At 36.8% G+C, this 22732-nt stretch overlaps 2 protein-coding genes across 2 annotated transcripts; one reads left to right on the forward strand and one right to left on the reverse strand.

The window, feature by feature from the left end:
• Window positions 1-691: 691 nt before the first annotated feature.
• Window positions 692-12546, reverse strand: LOC141590514 (uncharacterized). The gene is made up of 7 exons (XM_074411103.1): window positions 11671-12546; window positions 2837-3169; window positions 2602-2718; window positions 2200-2535; window positions 1859-2083; window positions 1316-1480; window positions 692-1198 (listed from the first exon to the last, which is right to left on the reverse strand). Exons 1-7 carry the CDS (start codon window positions 12544-12546, stop codon window positions 692-694), a joined length of 2559 nt encoding a protein of 852 aa, XP_074267204.1.
• Window positions 12547-17089: 4543 nt separating this feature from the next.
• LOC141592535 (uncharacterized) lies at window positions 17090-21160 on the forward strand. Its single transcript, XM_074413250.1, has 11 exons — window positions 17090-17275; window positions 17365-17504; window positions 17585-17671; window positions 17979-18156; window positions 18237-18435; window positions 18586-18787; window positions 18949-19053; window positions 19158-19244; window positions 20258-20435; window positions 20519-20717; window positions 20839-21160. Exons 2-11 carry the CDS (start codon window positions 17404-17406, stop codon window positions 20940-20942), a joined length of 1440 nt encoding a protein of 479 aa, XP_074269351.1. The 5' UTR covers window positions 17090-17275; window positions 17365-17403; the 3' UTR covers window positions 20943-21160.
• Window positions 21161-22732: the final 1572 nt, after the last annotated feature.

Below are 22732 nucleotides of genomic sequence, written 5' to 3' on the forward strand. Positions count from 1 at the left end.
CAACATCACTGAATGCTGTGAGTGTTAAATCTGATTTTGCTGAGTAAAAGAGTCTTGTATTGATTGTTGTCTTGAGATATCTCAATACATGGACATCAGCTTGCATGTGAGGGACACGAGGCTGACGGATAAACTGGCTCAAGTGTTGAACTGCATAGGATATATCTGGTCTAGAAGAATTGAGGTACAACAATCTTCCTACCAGTCTTCTATATTGCTCAGGATCTGTGAGTAGCTCTCCAACATCAGTTGACAACTTTATATTTCTCGGCATTGGAAACTTTGATGGAGAGCAATTTTTCATGTTCATGTCAGTAAGTATATCAAGGATATACTTCCTCTGATTTATCATTATACCAGTCTCATTCCTAGAAACTTTCAATCCTAGGAAGTACCTCATATACCCCAAGTCTTTTATAGAAAACTCTGAATCCAAACCTGCTTTTACCAATTTGATAACTGATTCACTAGTGCCTGTAAGTAGAACATCATCTACATATACCAAAGCAACTGTGAAAGTACTTGTGGTAGGATATAATCTTGTGAACAAGGAGTAATCTTGTTTAGACTGCTGAAAACCAATGCTAGTTAAGTACTTGGTGAGCTCTTTATTCCACTGTCTTGAAGCTTGCTTCAAGCCATACAAAGACCTCTTTAGCATACATACTTGGCCATTAGGAATAGAATAGCCCTATGTAGGCTTCATATAAACTTCTTCATCAAGGTATCCATGCAAGAAGGCATTATTGATGTCTAACTGGTGCAATTGCCAACCTCTTGCTGCAGCAACTGCCAGTAGAGTTATAACAATAGTAAACTTTGCTATTGGAGAAAATGTATCCTTATAGTCCTTATCCTTGACTTGATTGTAGCCCTTGGCTACTAATCTTTCTTTGAATCGTTCAATAGTACCATCTGCCTTATACTTAATTTTAAAGATCCATTTGGAACCAATAGGTTTATGTCCTGTTGGCAAATCAACTATTTCCCAAGTCTTATTTTCCTCTAAAGCTTTGATCTCTTTTTGCATAGCATCAACCCATCTTTGATCTTTGCTTGCTTGTTTAAAAGTATACATTTCAACTTCTTGCAGAGTAGATGCCAAAGATGCTACATATGATGGAGAAAAATCTTGAAGGTCTTGAAGAACAGTAGCATGAAGTGCAGCTGGCCTGGTTGAACAATTTCTTGTTGGTAACTTCACAGGGCAATGATATGGTTTTAACCAAACTGAGACCTGTGTATCTCTTGCAGACCTCCTGACTTAAGGTTCAGAAGATTCCATGTTTGTATCTGAGGGAATTGGTTGATCAACTGCTGTGCCTTGAGGGCTTGCAGCAGTAAGTTCAGTATTATCTGGAGTACTAGTAGTATCACCAGTCATAGGACTAGCTTGCTCAGGAGCAATATTGTTGTTAATATTTGAAGTAGTATTTGGTATAATTAAGGTAGTTGTAGCAGGATTGACAAAAATATCTGACTGAACAAGAGTGTTTCTTGATTCATTTGCTTGTTGAAATGGAAAAATATTCTCTTTGAAAATAACATCTCTACTAATGAAAACTTTATGTGTAGAAAGATCATAAAGCCTATATCATTTTTGTTGATGTGGGTATCCAATAAAGATGCATTTTCTAGCTCTATGGCCAAACTTGTCTGAAAAGGTGGATGGCATTGTGGAGTAGCATAAAGATCCAAAGACTCTCAAAGTGTCATATGCAGGTTCTTTGTTAAACAATAGACTAAAAGATGTTTTCCAACCAATGATAGAAGTTGGCAGTAAGTTTATGAGATGAGTTGCAGTGAGAATGCAATCACCCCAGAATTTGATTGGTAAGTAAGCATGAAATCTAAGTACCCTAGCAGTCTCAAGTAGGTGTCTATGCTTGTGTTCCACCCTACCATTCTGTTGAGGCCTACCAACAACACTTGTTTGATGTAACAGACCCTTAGACCTAAAAATGTCTCCACAAACTTGTTGCAAAAACTCAGTGCCATTATTTGTTCTTATTACTTTTAATTTTGCAGCAAATTGTGTTTCAATGTAAGAAAAGAAATCCCTGACTAATCCTGCAACTTGATCCTTTGTTTGAAACAAAATAGTCCAAGTATTCCTAGAATAGTCGTCTAAAATTGTCAAAAAATATTTGGCACCATATGAATCAATTCAAACAAGCAAGATGCTCTAGAAGAACTAACAGGGAATGGCAATACATGATGTTTAGAAAGCACACAGGATTCACAGTGAACACTTCTTTTATTATGATCAGAAAAACCAGGTACATACTTCAGTCTGTCAAAGGACATATGACCTAATCTACTATGAATCAAAGCAACAGAATTAATAGAAGATACACTTTGATCAATACATTTATTAAGCTGAAACTGAGGGACAATTTCTGGTCTATTAGCTGCTAATTTTTGTGAAACTAAAGTAACTACTTTGTCAATAAGAGCCCTGGTGTTAAAATTCTGGAATCTGTATAGATTTCCTAGCCTGCTCCCTGAGGCAACCACAGTCTTACTGAAATGGTCCTAAAATAAACACTTGGTTACAGTAAACACAGCATATAAAGAGTTCTTATCAATAAGTTTGCTTACAGATAGTAGGTTTTGTTTAAAATCAGGAAGATATAATACATCATGCAACAAAATATCAGATGTTAAATGCACATCACCAATCTTGAAAACAATCTTAAGAGTTCCATCAAAAATTCCCTATGATCATGGGTTTAGATAAAGATCTAACGTTATGCAACAAACGTAAATTGAAGGTCATATGATCAGATGCACCTGTGTCTATAATCCAATCATGCAACATGAAATTACTACTAACAGAATTAACATAAGAATTTGGAACCATACCTGCAAAATTAGCATGGGAAGAAGAGGGTGTGTTTTCATTGGTCCTCTTTAAGACCTGATCTATAACAGAAGAGACCAATCCATCAAGCATACTAGGATCCACAGAAAACCCCTGAGAAGTACTACACCCCCGACCATCATCCTGAGTATCCAGTGGAGATACACCCTGAACAACATCAACATTGTGTGCAGTTTTCTTGTATCCCCCCTTTGGTGGCAGAGTCTTCCCCTTCCCTTTCTTATCAACACCCTTATCAGTAGGAAAACCAACAAGCCTGTAACAGTTCTCAATCTTGTGGCCTTCCTTGCCACAATAAGCACATGGATGTGGGATTTATCTGTATGCATCCCTTTAAATATAAGGACTATAACGAATTATAACAAGATGAATTACTAGTCATAAAATAAAATACATAAACAATAGCATAAAGGATTAAGAAACAACCTTCGGTCCTAGCAAATTCGGCCTAAGAACAATATCGCAATGATATTCGCCTATTAGTTGCACCCAAGACGATATGAGAAATGCCCTTAACTTGTTTGCTAGAATCGATCCACCAAAAATTAACTGATTAATTAGGGTTTTGTGTTTTTTAGATGAAAGGCAAAGAAAATGAGTTAGAATAAAATTAGGTTAGAAAAATCACCACTAATCCCTCTTAAACCGTGTATGAGGTAGATTAGGGTAGATTTTTCTTTCTAATTATCCGGCCCAAATCCCGAAATAGCAAGGAATATAATCTCCTTATTTTCGGTTATTCCAAAATGTAAAAAATGTGTTAAATATAAATTGTCATCTAGTGAGGATCGAACCCATGACCTCTTGGTTTGAGTACCCTCACTATTACCACTATGACACATTCATCTTATTGATATTAAATATAACCGATTACATTTAATTACGAATTAACAGATTAATTCGTCCAAGCTAACATTACATACATTTAATTAAATATAACTTATTATATTCAATTTACGAATTGACATTAATTAAATCATGACTAATATTATTTAATCTTCATTAAATAATTGTCTCATCAACACATTGACTAAATGTTTAATCATATAAGGCATCAATGTGATTATATTTCTATAACCACATCTCTCAAATACATCCTATAGGTGTGACCTTTAAGGACCAGTTGATCACCGCCATCTGTATGATAATAACGTCAAACTTTCTAGCAAGTCAACCGTTATTAGGTAATCGTTAATCAACTGATTAAAATACGAAGTATACCCTTGTGAACCTGTAAGAGATTTAAAAATGTTATCACACTAATTTGTGGAGGACACAAGCTCCAACAAACTCCCACTTGTCCTCACAACTGTATGTGCGATAACCGATTCTCATATCCTAAAATTTCTCCCACTCAATGTAAAACAATTTGCAAATCCGTATTCACAAAGGTCGTATTTTACAAGCGATCATTATCAAGAGTGGTTTCCCAGACTAGAGAGTAACTTAACTGATAAACGAATCATCATTCGAGCATGGCCATGCATTTCAGTTACAACTCCTCGAGTGGCCCCGAGAAATAACTATACCGATAAGGGTTGGATATTTTCCTCAACTCGAATCCTGCAAATGTAAGCACGGTATGAAATGACCCAGAAAAAATCTACTTAGCCTCCAGTTACGGCAGACCGTGAGAAAGAAACCAAAGTCACCCAAAAATTGCCTTAATCTCAAGAGACAGTCGATAGTCAAAAGAATCGACTCTAGGAACACAATGGATGTCCTATCCACGACCTGGCACCGAATGTTTTTAAACATTTAGGACTCCATTACGTTGTCACAAAAAAATTTGTCCTACGAGGTATCGTTATAATCTCGCATCTGTGATCGATCAGTCAACCGTTTGACTTATGACTCGTTGAACCCACCATCAATCGACTGCACAATATAATAGCCGGAGTTATCAGCTCACATTGGCGATTACGGACCAAAACAAATATAATGTAATTCAGTTCACTTTGTGGCGTTCAATGTTGTCAGTACAATCCACATGAAAAACAAAATATTATATATAAAACGATGAAGTTATAGTATATGAAAAAGATAATGTATCAAATCCATAATCAAGTACTACAACTCAGGAACACGTTTAATTCCCATGGAAATAAAGTGCCCTACATGCTTATCATAATTCAACGGTTTAGTGAGAGGGTCCGCGATGTTATCATCCGTCGCAATCTTGTCTATCACTATCTCCTCTTACTCCACGTAATCACGGATCAGGTGAGCTTTCCGATGTACATGTCTACATTTGTTGCTAGACTTTGGCTCCTTAGCCTGGAAGATGGCGCCTCTATTATCACAATAGATAGTGATCGGGTCATTCGAACTAGGAACTATCGTAAGTCCTTGTAAGAATTGACGCATCCATATCGCTTCCTTTGCTGCCTCCGAAGCGGCATAGTACTCGGATTCAGTAGTAGAATCTGCTACAACACTCTGTTTGGAACTCTTCCAGCTGACCGCAGCACCATTAAGAGTGAAGACAAACCCGGACTGAGATTTTGAGTCATCTCGATCCGTTTGGAAGCTAGCATCTGCGTAACCGGTTGCGCATTGCTTAGTATCTCCTCCATAAGTCAATACCCAATCCTTAGTCCTCCGTAGGTACTTGAGGATGTTTTTGACAGCTATCTAGTGTGTTTCACCTGGAGTCTTTTGGTACCGACTCGTCATACTCAATGCATATGCCACATCTGGACGTGTGCATATCATGGCATACATGATCAATCCTATTGCTGATGCATAAGGAACACGACTCATGCGCTCAATCCCTTCAGGCGTCGTGGGTGACTGAGACTTGCTCAACTGCATCCCAGACGTCATTGGAAGGTTCCCCTTCTTGGAGTTGGTCATGCTGAACCTTTCACGAATCTTATCCAAATAAGACTCCTGACTTAACGATATAGTCCGTCGTGATCTATCTCGGTAGATACGGATTCCCAAATTGCGTTGTGCCTCACCCAGATCTTTCATCTGGAAATGGTTCTTCAACCATTCTTTAACCGAAGATAGGAGAGAAATGTCATTCCCAATCAAGAGTATGTCATCGACATACAATATCAAGAATACAATCTTGCTTCCACTCGACTTGATATATAAGCATGGTTCTTCGGCCGATCGAGTGAAACCATACTCTTTTATCACCTGGTCGAAACTATGATTCCAACTCCGAGAAGCTTGCTTAAGTCCATAAATGGAACGCTTAAGCTTGCATACTTTCTTAGGATGTTCAGGATCTATGAAACCTTCGGGTTGCACCATGTACAACTCTTCCTCCAAATAACCGTTTAAGAAGGCGGTTTTCACATCCATTTGCCAAATTTCATAATCATGAAAAGCGGCAATCGCTAAGATTATCCGAATAGAACGTAGCATGACTACAGGTGCAAAAATCTCATCATAATGCAATCCGTGCACTTGAGTGAAACCTTTTGCCACTAGTCGTGTCTTATAGGTATCTGGTTGCGCGTCTACAGAACGCTTTATTTTGTAAAGCCATTTGCACTGTAGAGGTTTTATCTTATTAGGTAAATCAACTAGATCCCATACGTCATTCTCATACATGGAGTCCATTTCGGATTGCATGGCTTCGAGCCATAGCTTTGAGTCGGAACAGGCCATAACACCTTTATAGGTAGCGGGTTCATTACTCTCTAGGAGTAAAACGTCATTCTCCTCGACCATACCAATGTATCTGTCCGGAGGATGAGAGACTCTACCCGACCTCCTAGGTTCCTCAGGAATATTAACCGTATCATCAGTTGGAGGAACAACTTCCTCCATCCGTTCCTCGGTTGTTGGTTCTGGAATCTCCAACAGCTCGAAGGTTCTATTACTCGTCTTGTTCTCGAGAAATTCTTTCTCTAAGAACGTCGCACTAGCCGCAACAAAAACTCGATGTTCGGTAGGCGAATAGAAATAATGACCAAATGTTATTTTTGGATAACCTATAAAGTATGTCTTGACCGATCGCGGGCCGAGCTTATCCTCGTGTCTCCACTTGACATAAACCTCGCAGCCCCAAACCCGAATAAAAGACAAGTTAAAGACCGTTCCCTTCCACATTTCATATAGAGTCTTGTCGACAGCTTTAGTCGGACTTCGGTTAAGTATAAGAGCAGCTGACAAAAGAGCAAAACCTCATAATGAATCAGGCACTACCGTGTGACTCATCATGGATCGAACCATATCAAGTAAGGTTCGATTTTTCCGTTCGGACACACCATTTAATTGAGGTGTTCCAGGTGGAGTTAACTGTAGAACGATTCCACAGTCTTTAAGGTGTTGATCAAACTCATTTGAAAGATATTCGCCACCCCGATCTGAACGGAGTGCTTTAACCTTTCTACCCAGTTGGTTCTTTACCCTGTTCCGGTATTCCTTGAATTTATCAAAGGACTCACTTTTATGCTTCATTAAGTAGTCATATCCGTATCTACTCAAATCGTCCGTGAAAGTGATAAAATATCTATAGCCATCTCTAGCGGTAATTGACATAGGTCCACAAACATCAGTATGTATGAGTCCTAATAGGTCACTAGCGCGCATTCCAACACCTTTGAAGGAAATTCGAGTCATTTTGCCAATGAGACATGATTCACACGTGCCATATGTAGAAAAATCGAATGCGGGAATAGTCCCATTTTCGACGTGTTTCTTCACGCGTTTCTCATTTATGTGTCCCATTCGACAATGCCATAGATAGGTTTGATCTTTGTCACCAACCTTTAATTTCTTATTAATCACGTGTAATACTTCCGTGGTTTGGTCTAAGATGTAAATTCCATTTATGGAAACTGCTTTGCCATAAATCATTTCATTGAAAGAGAAAATACAGCTATTATCCTTTATTGAAAATGCAAAACCGTTTTTAGCAAGTATGGAAACAGAAATAATGTTCTTAGACAAACTGGGTACATAGTAACAGTTATTTAAAAATAACTCAAAACCACTAGGGAGTTGGATTACATATGTTCCCTTCGAGACAGCAGCAACTCGTGCTCCATTCCCGACTCGCGGGTCCACATCACCTTTTTCGAGAGGTATGATGTTCTTTAGGCCCTGCAAATGATTACACAGATGAGAATCACAACCGGTATCAAATACCCAAGTTCCGAAACTTGCATGGTTAATCTCAATCATATGAATATAAGATGACATACCAACAGGAACGACGCGGCCTGCTTTGATGTCCTCACGGTAGACGGGACAGTTCCTCCTCCAATGTCCAGTCTTGTGACAATGGTGGCACTCTATGTCACCGCCCTTGCTCTTTGCCTTGCCTTGTGAGCCACTAGTCTCACCAGGCGCACTCTTACCGTTTCCTGGCTTCTTAAACTTTGGCTTACCTACAGCTAGGTCGCCATGAGCCTTGCCCTTACCTTTACCCTTGTTGTAAATCGTGAGAACATCCTGCTTTATGCTCCCACTCAATTTCATATCCTTCTCGGTCTATACGAGAAGGGAGTGTAGCTCATGAGGACTCTTTTTCAAGTCATTCATGTAGTAGTTCGCCCTGAAAAGGGCAAAACCATCGTGAAGAGAATGAAGCATTCGGTCAATGACAATGCTCTCACTGATTTTGCAATCAAGTGCCTCCAGCTTCTCGACATTCTCAATCATGTGAAGAATGTGTGGGCTAACCGGTTGGCCCTTCTGGAGTTTCGCATCAAAGAAGCGACAGGTATGCTCATATGTAACGATTCTCGGTGCTTTAGAGAACTCGTTAGTGAGCATGGTGAAAATCTTGTTCGCACCTTGGGCAATGAAGCGTCTCTGCAAATTGGTTTCCATTGCAAAGATGAGTACGTTCTTTATCGCACCCGCTTCCATAACGAAGTCACTATAAGCGAGTAACTCGTTGACTCCTGCATTGGGGCCTGGGTTGACCGGTATTGGCTCGATTAAGTACCGAGCTTACACGTCGAATGGCGAGATTCCGTAGTGCTGCCTCCCAATCCGCAAAGTTGGGCCCGTCATTTTTCAGACGTGTGAACTGAGTCATTCGGTCCATAAAAATTTTAAGCCAGGACGCGCGATCAAGTGTGGCACTAGGCATTGGGATTTCGCTATTTCCAGCCATTTGTTGTAACAGTATTATCAAAAGTAATCGTGTTCTACACTGCGAAAGAAGAATAAAAATAATAAGCATGTGCATCGTTTTGATTTTAAGTCTAATGCAATACTGTTATAACGCGAAGACTCATGCATTTATACAATTGACCTTCCTCAAGAATTATATAAATGATCCCAAGACTCAATTTCTGTAAATTGATAAGCCCACCTCTTGGCTAATTCTACCTTTAGAATTCTTGGTCGATAAATTTCTGTAAATTCTATCTTTAGTCCATTATAATCACGAGAAACTCTTCGGACTATAATGTTGAGATAAACTAAGTCAACACAAACTACTTACCCAACGTAGAAGGGGTCATATTATGCCTACCGACGAAGAAGGGATTCATAGTTGTTTGCCCTTATAAAGACTAATCTCAATTTCCGTTTTAGAGGAAGATCCCATCAACTTTATTTTAATTCATTTTAAGTGAACTAATATCTAGCATGCGTGAATGATTAAACTAAGATGATGGCTTAATAAACATGTGACATTTGTATGTCTATGAAAACTAACATACAATCTATATGAGTCAATTTTCATGCATTTTAGTAGTAGGTGGTTTGGTTTAGGCGGAATATGATGCATTAACTAGCATGTAAATGAAAAACAATAAGAATAGTAAAACGTAAAAACAATAATAAAGTTCTAGTGTGGCCTATCCTATCAAAATGAACATTAAATACAAGTTTGGAATCCATCCTTGGACCCGAAAAGCTTGTCTTGATGTTCCATCTTGATCCATGTAGCGGGAGTGAGTTCCAATCTCCATCTTTAGTCTTCTTTGAAAATTACAATAAATAAATTTATATAATAAACCTATTTATTACATTCTAATTTCAAAACCCAACACAAAAGGAAAAATAAAGGAGATTCGAGATCTCATAATTACATAAAAAATCATGTTTCCTTCATTACGAAAACATAATTTGACTAAGGCCACACTAAGTATTACAAATTACAACCGATTGCAAAAAAATACGTAAATAAATTCATTCAACGATTCATTCAACAAAAATAAAATAAAATGCATCAACTAAAAATAAATTAAACATACAAGACATAATTCTTTAATTATGTAGATTAATTTTCCAAACCACCTATTTAATTGATCAAATTAAGTGACAATTCCTCAATAATCACTATAAATTTAATCTTAATTCACATTAAACTTGTAATATGAATTCAATCCGTCAAAATTTTAAACTGCTTTAAAATAATTAGGTATCTTATAATTATGAACCGCTTCACAATAATTAATTTGCCAAAACAAAACAAAAAACAAGACTACTTTTTTTATTGTCTCGGCAAAACCCAAAAAAAAAAAACAGAAAATTTTTTTTTTATACAGCCCTGTCGTGAACAGTAACAAAACAGGAAAAAAAAAATTTTTTTTTATATCTTTTCTCGGTAAAACTGAAAAGAAACAAAAACAGCCCGTAATCTTTTCTCGGTTTTTCAGCAAAAACCGAATGGAAAAAAACAGGAATTTTTTTTTTTTAAAAAAAAAAAATACTGTTCATCCATGAACAGTAACGGAAACGAAAAAAAAAATCCACGGCTCAAAAAACAATCCAGCCAATTACATTTTTTTTTCTCGCAAACCCTAATTATTGTTTACAAACAATTTTATGAAAATCATCAAAATTAAAATTCGTGGCCTTGGCTCTGATACCACTTGTGGGATTTATTTGTATGCATCCCTTTAAATATAAGGAGTATAACGAATTATAACAAGATGAATTACTAGTCATAAAATAAAATACATAAACAATAGCATAAAGGATTAAGAAACAACCTTCGGTCCTAGCAAATTCGGCCTAAGAACAATATCGCAATGATATTCGCCTATTAGTTGCACCCAAGACGATATGAGAAATGCCCTTAACTTGTTTGCTAGAATCGATCCACCAAAAATTAACTGATTAATTAGGGTTTTGTGTTTTTTAGATGAGAGGCAAAGAAAATGAGTTAGAATAAAATTAGGTTAGAAAAATCACCACTAATCCCTCTTAAACCGTGTATGAGGTAGATTAGGGTAGATTTTTCTTTCTAATTATCCGGCCCAAATCCCGAAATAGCAAGGAATATAATCTCCTTATTTTCGGTTATTCCAAAATGTAAAAAATGTGTTAAATATAAATTGTCATCTAGTGAGGATCGAACCCATGACCTCTTGGTTTGAGTACCTTCACTATTACCACTATCACATTCATCTTATTGATATTAAATATAACCGATTACATTTAATTACGAATTAACAGATTAATGCGTCCAAGCTAACATTACATACATTTAATTAAATATAACTTATTATATTCAATTTACGAATTGACAGTTAATTCGTCTCAACTAATATTATTTAATCTTCATTAAATAATTGTCTCATCAACACATTGACTAACTGTTTAGTCATATAAGGCATCAATGTGATTATATTTCTATAACCACATCTCTCAAATACATCCTATAGGTGTGACCTTTAGGGACCAGTTGATCACCGCCATCTGTATGATAATAACGTCAAACTTTCTAGCAAGCTAACCGTTATTAGGTAATCGTTAATCAACTGATTAAAATACGAAGTATACCCTTGTTAACCTGTAAGAGATTTACAAATGTTATCACACTAATTTGTGGAGGACACAAGCTCCAACAATGGATTCACTCGAAAACATTCATCAAGATTATGGTTATCCATGTTACAGTGTGAATAATGTTTCTTAACTGTTTTAGAAGACTCTCCAGCAGACTTAACATTCTTAACTGAAGTATTAACAGATTTATATGCAGCATATGCAGTAGCATCAGCTAAGACTTCTACTGATTCAGTTACTTGCTTCTGTCTCTCAATGTTTTGTAACATCCCCAACACCCTATTGATAGTTGGCAAGGGGTCCATAGACAAGATTTGTGTCCTAATAGTGTCATATCCATTGTTAAGTCCCATCAAGAATTGTATGAGTTTAGCATTATTTTCTCTAGTGATGATAGATTTCATCAGATTACAAGAACAAAGAGACAATTTTCCACACGAGCATTGAGGTAAAGGGTCAACACTATCCAAAGTTTCCCAGACAACTTTAAGCTTACTGTAGTAATCAGCTAAAGACATATTAGATTTATTAATAGCATCAAGATCTTTCTTTAACTGATATACCTCAATAGCGTTGGCCTGTCCATATCTTTCTGTAATCTCACTCCATAATTCCTCAGCTGATCTGACATACTTGAGATTTTCCCAGATAGGCTTCACCAAGGAATTAAGAATCCAGCGCATCACCATTAGATCACTGCGTACCCACTGGTTGTATTTCCTGTCTGTCTTGAGAGGTTGAGAGCAAGAACCATCAATAAAACCTAGTTTATTCTTCGAAGCAAGAGCCATGATGATATCCTGTTTCCACCCAAGAAAATCATGACCATCAAACAGAGATTGAGAGAGCTGTGAGAATGGTTGATCAGAAGTGGAAAGAAACAGTGGATCATCATAGTAATCGTAGTTGGTATTTTTATTAGTGGGAGTAGAATCTGATTCAGGCATGATGAAAGATTGAAATCTTGATTATGATTAAGTTTTGATTGTGATTTGATATGCGGAAGCGTGAGAAAGATGAAGATATATTGATGAAGATATGAAGAATTGATGAATATTCAGATGAAGATTTGAAGGACGGATGAAGATGTGAAGAAAGAGGGAAGAAAAGAGTATGAAGATGTGAAGGATCAATCACTGTGGTAGACTGATACCATATTAAAAGTAAAGATTGTAGACATAGAGAGAATTGAGTGTATTATTGAATCATGTAAAAGTGAATACAATTAATTGATATGTTTGGTATTTATAGTAACAACCTAACAACTTTCCTCAACTAACTAAGGGAGTTAGTTAGAGTTCTTTTAACTAACTTAGGTTGGTTAGTTATTGAGTTAACTAACTTAATAAACTAATCTATCCAATAATAATCACTCCTAACGTATTCGTACTCTATAGTTGGATAACTAAAGATTTGGCTCTTGCTAGACGCGTTAAACTGGTCAGGGACTCGGGGGGCAGTTGGGTTTTTGGGTAAATAAAATATGCTTGGTCTTAGAGTTTCTTGCGCTTTTTAGAATCACTAGTTTTACGCCTATGTAAAAATTGCACTGTTTGCATTGATAAAATTTGTTAAACATATATTTTATTGTCCGAAAATTCACGATTCGGTATTATAAAATGGCATATTTAAAATTTGTGAATATCAATCATATTTTTAATTTAAGAGAATGTAAACAATTGGCCGATTTTTTTTTTTCACGTTCAAAATTATTGATTGGTGTATGGCTATATGTATATTGAGGGAGGAAAGAAATTAAATCACTTTGACATCCACTGCTTACAAAAGAGACTCACTTTTTAAAAATCTTTTTTTTTTTTCCTGAATTCAAGGGGCCAATAAGAGAGCTCAAAAGAAATCAAATAGTGGTGTAAAAGACTGGTGATCTTTATTGTTACGTTATTATTTGGGAGTGTAGTTGGAGCAGTTGGTCTTCCTTAAGACGATCATATTACATGTCTCTCTTAAGTGTCAAACGGGTCAACACTACCTCATATAGATAGATTGGACAAATAATTTGTCATTCTACAAAACTTTTTGTCTCATCCATCTATTTAATTCGTTTCATATTATCATATATGTCTATGTCAATGAATTTGTATAGGCGAAAGGGACAATGTGAATGTTTTTTTAAATGAGTTATGATCATTTTCCTTATAATAATATTTGTAATTTTGTAAGAAGTTTTTTAATTACTCAAATGATTAGAATGAAAATGAACCAGATAAAGTATTATACTACGGAGTGATATTTCTTAAAGTGCTCTAAAAGATTGTTTTTATGCATATATAGTAGCCTATGAAATTGTTATCCAGTTTAGTTACCTTACACTAACCCTTTAATTTATGGAAAATGATCAAACATATGTGCATATTATAGACTTATAGTGATTGTTCTCTCATGGGGCATCAATTGATTATCTGCTCCAGCGTGAGTTTTGGTTTTAAAATAAACTCCCTTGCGACGGGTTAAGTATTATTCACGTGAGTTAGATAAGACAAAAGCAAACTACTATTATCAATATAAATAAGCAACCTTATTGTATAAAATTTAACTAAATGTTAAACATGGTTCAAGAATCGAACACTAGACCCTTGATGATATGTAGTACATCTCTTACTACTGAGTCACCGTGAGTATTATGCTAATAATATGCGCTAAATTAATTATTATCCGCTATAGATATGTGTTTTGGTATTTTTCTACCGAATTAGGTTAAACTAGGTCAAAGTGATCTTATGCGTTATTCGTGAGATTAGCAATGTTTGTATGAATAGTACGTAGGTAAATACGATGCAAATAAGAGACTTGACACGAAGGCTTTGGTGAAGCGGAAAACCCAATATGGGAAACGACCGTGGGAAGGGGACGATACCCTGCAAGGATTGCACCAGCTTTGTAATATGGAGGACGAATACAATAATTGTGGCACGACTATCTTGCTAGTACAACGTCTAGAGTATGTATGTGTATGAATGAATGTTCTCTCTTCCTTTCCTTGCCTTATATATAGGACCCAAACCCTAGTAGGATTTAGGTTGCTTGCATGATAAGTCAACCGAACCGTATCTTCGCTGGGCCTCTTCTGCCGCCAGGTCACGACTTGCCAACTTAGACCCAACGTCTTCCTGAAGTTCATGTGGCTGCTCCATGCTTATGGGCTCCTCAAGGCTGTCAGATTATCCAGCCCAATTCGTCCATATAGTGTTGATGGATCAATCCCCCTTCTTGGTCAATATGCAGAATTTGGCCCGAACCATATGTCATGCGATTGGGCCCCTTGGATCTGGGGTCCTGTGCAGCCACACCACTTGCACGTGCCCAAGGCCGGCCCTATTCTTGACCCATCACAAATGAGAATTTGTATAAAATAAATTTTGCTATGTTTAGTAACAGTTTTTATTGGCAACTTAAATAGCAAAGAAATGGTTACAACTTGCAAGGCATAGCAGCAATATTAGACAATTTGAAATTATATAAGGCAAAAAACGAGATTTGTTGCTATCAGTTTTTCGATATGTGACTGTTCCCGAAGATATCATCTATTCCATTATCATACTATGATGACACGCTTCATTTTAGTTTGGTCGATCGTATAACTAATCAATATATTCCTCAAAGGAGTGAATTTATCATTAAGAGATTCATTTAAACTATCGTATCATTATACTATGCAAACAATCATATGAATTTATTATATAAAGAATTATGTTGGTCAACGAAAGAATTGCATTGGGTGATTCTATCTTATTTTATTTTTGTAATTGAAGAAGTTATTAAAAACAAGTCTCTATGTTTATTTCTTTTTCGGGTTTTGCTAGGCTGCTACTGATCTCAGAATCAACAACTTGCTCGAATTGGTCAACGAAAGAATTGCTGATATTGTCATTGGAAAAAACTCGTCTTACTTAAGAAATGTTGTTTTTAAGGAGGATGCTGCTAATTCATCGAGTCAAAGTCAATCGTGGCAAAGTTTATCGAGCCAAAGCGATGATGAGGAATGATCACCAACGGATTATTGTCGTAGAGGTTAAAATAGTCCAATGATGCTTTATCAATGTACTTTCTAATTTATGTAAACATCTTTACATTATTGTTTTAGATGCAACATGTTTCACTTATGCAGTTGTGCGTATTATGTTGGAATATAATAGGGGGCATTATTTTACTCACCCGTTGTCATTGTCTTATCAAGTATCTAAATCTATTACGAGTATTAATTATTGGATTAGATGATGTATGTGTATGTATTCGATTTCCTTCGATAATCCATCTATAATTTGATTCAATTGTTGGATATTTCAAAGTTAACAAAGGTTTTAATTATACAAATGTGATTATGTTATACTCCGGGATAGACTTGTGGAAGTAAACTATATCAAGTTATTAGAATTTATCGATCTGGTACTTAAGAGAGAGAGGGGGTTAATTTAGTAGCCTTTTAAAACTTTAAACGAAAAGTACATTTACAAACGATTCTGAATCAGTACACATTGTGTTGTACTGACTTGGATGAATTCGTGAGTAATAAACGAGATATGCAACAAAAATAAAACGAGAAATAAAAGGCACAAATACAAGAATTTTGAAGTGGTTCGACCTACCCTCTAAAGGTTTACTTCCACTATCTCTCTCTTATTAATACTTCCTTTATATCCAAACCCGATTAAAGAGAAAATCCCACGACCAACCCAATCATGCGACTCGAGTACAACCTCGTACCCCAAATACACTCACTCACACAATTGAAAATTACAACTCAATTTATCTCCTTAAAAGGTTAACTTAGAACAATGGGCTGCATCTCAGAAATATTCTCACCTCCACACGGCCCAATTGAGCTACTTAAAACGGAAGGCAAAGGTGGACTGGCTTAAAGAGGGTGATGAAAATGCCGCATTTTTCCACAGATAAATTAAAGCAGGGCAAGTTCATATCTCCGTATTAAGGACATTCATGGCTCCCTCCATAGTGAACCTGCCCAGATTGAAGCTGCCTTTCTTGAATGCTACAATGATTTTTTGGGGACTAATAAGTCTATTATCTCTCTCTCTCTCTCTCTCTCTCTCTCTCTCTCTCTCTCTTATTAATACTTCCTTTATAACCAAACCCGATACAAAGAAAATCCCCACGACCAACCCGATCGTGCGACTCGAGTACAACTCCGTATCCCAAATACACTCTCTCACACAACTGAAAATTATAACTCGATTTGTCTCCTTATAAGGTTAACAAATTAGAACAATGGAGAACAAAAATAACCTAGAGATGAAAAAGACTTAAGTAATTGACAAAGTTCTCTTGTCTTTACACTTTTATATTATTTGTGGATTTTTCTAATGTATGCTCTAAGGGTACATGTTAATATAATTGAGAATATAATTGAGTATCTCATGTAAATTTGTTGTTAATATTATTATAAATGGGTTATTAATGTGTAACCTTGGTTTGGGACGGTCTTAAAACGGGGCTAAAAATCTACCAACAGGTCCAACACACCTCGTACTAGAAATTTCCTATGTTTAGCCAACGTAAACTCTCCTCTTTAAATGGCCTCCTCTTTTGAAGCAATTGTGTCATCACAAAATTGGGAGAGAGAATCAAAGTGACAAGAAAAGTATGGGCATGGATTCGGAAATGTGTGACAATATGACGATTTTGACAAACAAGTACTCGGTATTATTTTGATTTGATTTCTAGGGTTTACGCAATTGTTAATAATATTTGGAGTTTGAATCAATATTGTTTCTGTGAATTGTTTTTAGTAAATGATGATGATGGTTGTTTCTCCGTAATAATCAAGAATGGAATTAGGTGGTAAATTGAATGAAAGCGTCAAAAGTGAAAATGTTAGCGAGCCTACCTTCGTTCCTCCTAATCCTTATGTCGCTAAAGTTATTGATTTGTAAGTGAATGCTATACGGCTTTAGTTTTCTCATTGATTTCTTGCCATGTCAATGTCGTCTTTGCTTGTGTTTTTTTCAGGTTGAGAGTCGATCTTCATGCCATTCATCCTAATGTGAAGCCCAAAAAAGGTTTTGCCAAAGTTGATCGTACTTGGCTTATCAAGCTGTATGTTTTTCAATTCAGATAAATTTATAATCCTTCTGTTCCGGCCAATCGATTGTTGTTCTTTTTTTTGGCGCGAAGCAGGGAAAGAGGAGAAGGTCAATTACTAGATGACAAGTGGAACAAATTGAGTGTGATTGATCAAATTGTTCATTCTTAAAATAGAAAGGACAACAACTCACTGGGACACCCTAATATGGAAAATGACAACAAATGACCAGGACGGAAGGATTATACATTGTAGTTTATGGAGTATTGTTTAGATGGAAGTGATGTATTTGTAATATTTTGGTGCTATAAAAAACACTAGCGGATGGGTCAATTATAAACATGCATTCACGGAGGAAGGACACTTGCGTATCACTCGCATCATGCACATGCTTCCTAAGCTGGTGAAAAGATCAGATGCACACAGCTCACTGTGGAGAAGTTACCGTTGTCTCGAATCTGCTGTTCTTGGATTAGCGGACTACAACAAGAGGAATGAGGTTCTCCCCCACTTCCCCAACTGCCCTTTCGTTTTCAATTTAACCTTGCAAAATGTATCTTTGACTGTCCGATTTTTTAGGCTGCTCAATATCTTCTTGTGAAGCCTATCACTGCCCAACCAGTCGTAAAACAAGGTGAGTATGTCAGCCATGCCAACTTCTTGGCAAAGCGCAAGGATGATTCTGAATCCCCTATAGAGCTTTTTTTTGCTGAAGTTGTCTACATCTATAACGAAGTAACTGTCTGCTCCCCTGTGGAACCCCGACTTTTTCCTCCTGGTATGTCTATTCCCTTGTTGTACAACTCCAATATATATCTCTATTTCTAGGAAGCCTTTAATCAATCATTTTACTACTTGTTTGTGATATTAGCCCCTTAGCAATTCTGCTATCAAGTTTCTTTTATTGCTGATAATCCATCGTCACCAGATATCATTCCACCTCTTGAAAACGCAAAATTTAAGCCGGCACGAGTTATCCACCCTGAAGGATTTGAATGTTTAACATGCAATGATGAAAGTGGTGAACCCAAAGAGCCTTCGCTCAAACTAAACAATATTCTGACTGCCACCATGGATCTCGAGTCCTCTAATACCCCACCCCCCAAAAACTTCCCTTCTCTTACAAAGAGGTAAATTCACATCTCTCTTGCTTTTAATAACAAGGGCTTGTTTACTCCTTCTTATGTTCAATCTTGGTTTCTTTTGTGACAGACTCGCAATTTTTCTTGTAAATTGTTTTGGACTTTTGGTAAATGATGTTATCATTAAGAGTTGGATTACTTTTTAACAGACCTATTTCAAAAGACAATGGCAAAAGTAAGAAAGTTCGTGGTAGCCGCAACAATAAGCATAAATTTGTTCCTCGTGATCCTCATATGGCTAGAATTCTCTATCTGTAAGTCTATTAGGCTCCTGGAGATGGATTTTTTTTTTTAAAAACTTTTACCTGATTAGACAAGTATATGCTGAAAACTGAGAAGTTGGTTATATTGTTTTCAGGTTAAGGGTGGATCTCAACGCTATTGATGACGATGTGAAGGCGAAAATAGGCCTTGCCAAAATTGACCGTAAATGGATTAGCAAGCTGTATGTTTTTTCCAACTTATATATTGTTTCTGAGAAAGTGTTAAATTGATTTGGTAAGTGTAAGTGGGGAGTGGAAAATCACTCTCTATAGTCAATGCATTGCCATTAATCCCACTATGTGCTATTACCTTACTAAAGTAACCGTGCGCGTTCAAGCTGATGTGATGGCAATGTATGCTGTATAAATAGCACTTGAATTCATTGTTCAAATATGCATTGTTGTTGTTGAACGGTTATCTATAATTATTACTAATTTGTTTACCATTGCATAGAGCACGTATTCTCATTTTTTTCTGTTCTTGCTGTTAGGTACGAAATACTTTGTATGCATAATTAAACTGCTTTGTTCATGTTTTATTTAGCGAGCAACCTGTTGATTAATTGTAAGAGTGATGGCAAGAAAAGCAAAACCCATTATACCTGGGTTTGAAAATTGAAGTTAATGGTAACTATAGATGGCTACAAAGTTTATTTGCATAGTTAAGTCAAGCGACACTATTATTTTTATACTACTAATGATTTTTAGACCTACTTAACATAGTGCCCGATTTGATACTTATTGGGTGATATTTTCTTATGAAATTCGTATTTGAATTAATTGCATGTTATGTCAATCTTGTGGAATTATGGGGAATACCGGATACGTTCTTCTTAAGTGAACTTATGGATTGAAGTGGCAAAAGTTTTGGCGTGATTTGTCACTTCCCTGCAAACTTAAATAGGAAGCATGATCGTTCTTTTGGGACCACTACTTGTTTGAGCTGGAGGTTGTAGGATACTAACGTTTAACTTAAAAACAAAATGCTCGCTTCAAATTGTTAACTGGATCACGAACAAGACAAATTATTGTGTGTGCTTTTTGATGATAACGTGCTGTTTATCTATTACATTGAGTTTATTGTTTAATTGTAAGTGTTGCGTAGTGCTTAGTGCTTACTCTGTATTGTTTTGGATAAACTGCTGCCTGGTTATGACTTACGTCTCTGCAATATTTGGTGCTGTACAAACACTAGCTGTGCGGTAGCTTGGAGTCAGGCATTCACTGAAGAAGGACACTTACGTCTCACTCGCATTTATCATATGCTTCCTAAGTTGGTGAATCGAGCAGATGCAGACCCCTCACTCTGGAAAAGTTATAGTCGTCTCAAATCCGCAGCTCTTGCATTAGCAGACTACAACAAGACTAACAAGGTTTCCCCCTCCTTCCTCCCTGCCACTCCTTTATTTTGTGTCTAACCTTGGGGATGATATATCTTTGACTATCGAGATTATAGGGTGCTGAATATGAACTCGTGAGGCCTATCACTGCACAGCCCTCCCTAGGAGAAGAAGAGTATGTCAGCCATACCAACTTCTTAGCAAAGCGCAAGCATGACCCTGAATCCCATGTGGAGCTGTTTTTTGCTTCAGTTTCCTGTTTCAATGATGATGTACTTGTCTGCTGCCCTTTGGAACCCCGACTTTTCCCTCCCGGTATGTCACGCACATTAACATATCAATATTTCTGTTTGTAACTTGGATCAAATTTTAGCCTTGGCAGTTGTGCTATCAATTTTAAACTTGCCTTGCTGTTCTCTGTTGTTCTGGTCTACAGAGATCGTTCCACCTCTTGAGAAGATGAGATTTAACCGGGGCGTGGTTGTCCATCCTGAAGGTTTCGAATGTTCCACATGCGGCGAGAGAAGTATATACCTCTAAATGTGCAATAGGAGCCTGAGCTCCTTGCCAAAGCCCAGCGAAAAGATATTTGTTCATATGGTCATCCATGGTTCTGATGTTTGTAAACTGTAATGAAGCTTAAACTTGTTTCCAATGCACACTTGTTTACGTTTTGACTTTAAAGCGTGGACGTATGGTGTCCTTAAACCTATCTTGTTTTGCACGTCATGAAGACACGAAATCTCCTATATGTAAAACGAACAAATACTGCATTGTGTTGTGTTATCCACGTCTGCAAAAGCATAAGAGCTAAAAAAGCCTTCAACTATATAACAAGAGACCCTATGGTTAGATTCAACTAAAAGATGTAGAAGATGGCGGCACCAATGAGCTTCAAGTTGCATATCACGTCGCTGTCCAAATGTTTCCTTCTATTGTTTCAGTTCCGGCAATGTTAGAGATGCTTGTAGACTGATTTTGGCAGATAAGTTGGTGTCCAAGTATTGAACACTCCAAACATGCTATCTGCAATGAGTCCCGTAAACTCCGTCCTCAGACTGTTATAGTGGTGTAAATTAAGGTTAGTACACAGTATCTTTATTAACCAATCATAACCAAAGACGAGTACCACTCCACTGTATGCAACACTGTGTAGCCGGAATAAGCCTCCATTTAAAATTCATTCAGCCAACAGCGGTGGAAGAGTCGGCGATTAATTGAGATTGTGAGGTTGGACACTTGGGTGTAAAAAATGCAAATCATGCTTATCCAAAATGTTAACGAGTACTTCCTCCCATCCAGATTAAAGATAACATGAACCTACTTTTTTCCTCATAAAAAATGGTTTTATGTTACCTTTAGTCTGAATGAGAGGAAGTATAAGTTATTGATGATGGAGGAAAGGAGATAGGAAGGGGATATAAGGATGAAAAATCATAAATGAGTTGTTGATTGCAATTTGAGATTTTTTGTTAATAGAAAAAGTGGGTCTATGTTACTTTTGAATTGGATGGGAGAGTTAAGCATGAGCCCGAGTAGGGAAATGGAATTTACAAAGAAAATAATGGAGAAATAATGAGCCCGGGTAGGGCCAAGCATTGATCCAAGACCGGACCAATTCGGACCGAACCGAAAACCAAAAATGAAAGACTGGACCTATTAAGCAAAAACAAAGCAATGATTTTCAAATTTCTTATCCGGACTCTTTCTCACCCTTTTTTTTTCAAGACCCAAAATCTAATTAAGCAAAAACAAAGCAATGTTTCCTCTTACAAATGAAAATGAATAGTGCAAGTGAGTTGGAAATGGATACCCCTACTTGCCCTCCCACTTTAATTGTATGAGAGGGCCACTATCTGTCTATAGCTATAGACGGATAGTGACCGTCTATAATGAGACGAACTGTTAAAAAAATCCCCTTTTCCACCACCGCCTCTTAATCTTCACTACAAATCTACCATGTATAACGTATTATTAATAGAATTGATGTGGTATGTTTTTTTGAAAAAAAAAAAAAAACCTATGATAAATTGTATTTTTTTAAGGGGCCCCAATTTACACTTTTTTCTAGGGCCCCAAGAAACTCAGGAACGGACCTGCCAATATAGCGTCATTTCCACTGCTATTATTGAGCATAGTAATAATAAATTTAATTTTTTCAAGCTCGGATAAACTCGAGATTGGCTCAAGAACTGATTTTGTTTCATGAGCACAAGCCAAGCAAAACCAAGCTCGGGCTCGACTCGACTTATTATCACACCTAGTTGGCTAGTTCCACTGCTATTATTGAGCATTTGAGAATTGAGCATACTCGATTTGAGGTCAAGCAC

This window comes from Silene latifolia, chromosome 7 (assembly GCF_048544455.1).
Source record: "Silene latifolia isolate original U9 population chromosome 7, ASM4854445v1, whole genome shotgun sequence".
NCBI classification, from domain to species: domain Eukaryota; kingdom Viridiplantae; phylum Streptophyta; class Magnoliopsida; order Caryophyllales; family Caryophyllaceae; genus Silene; species Silene latifolia.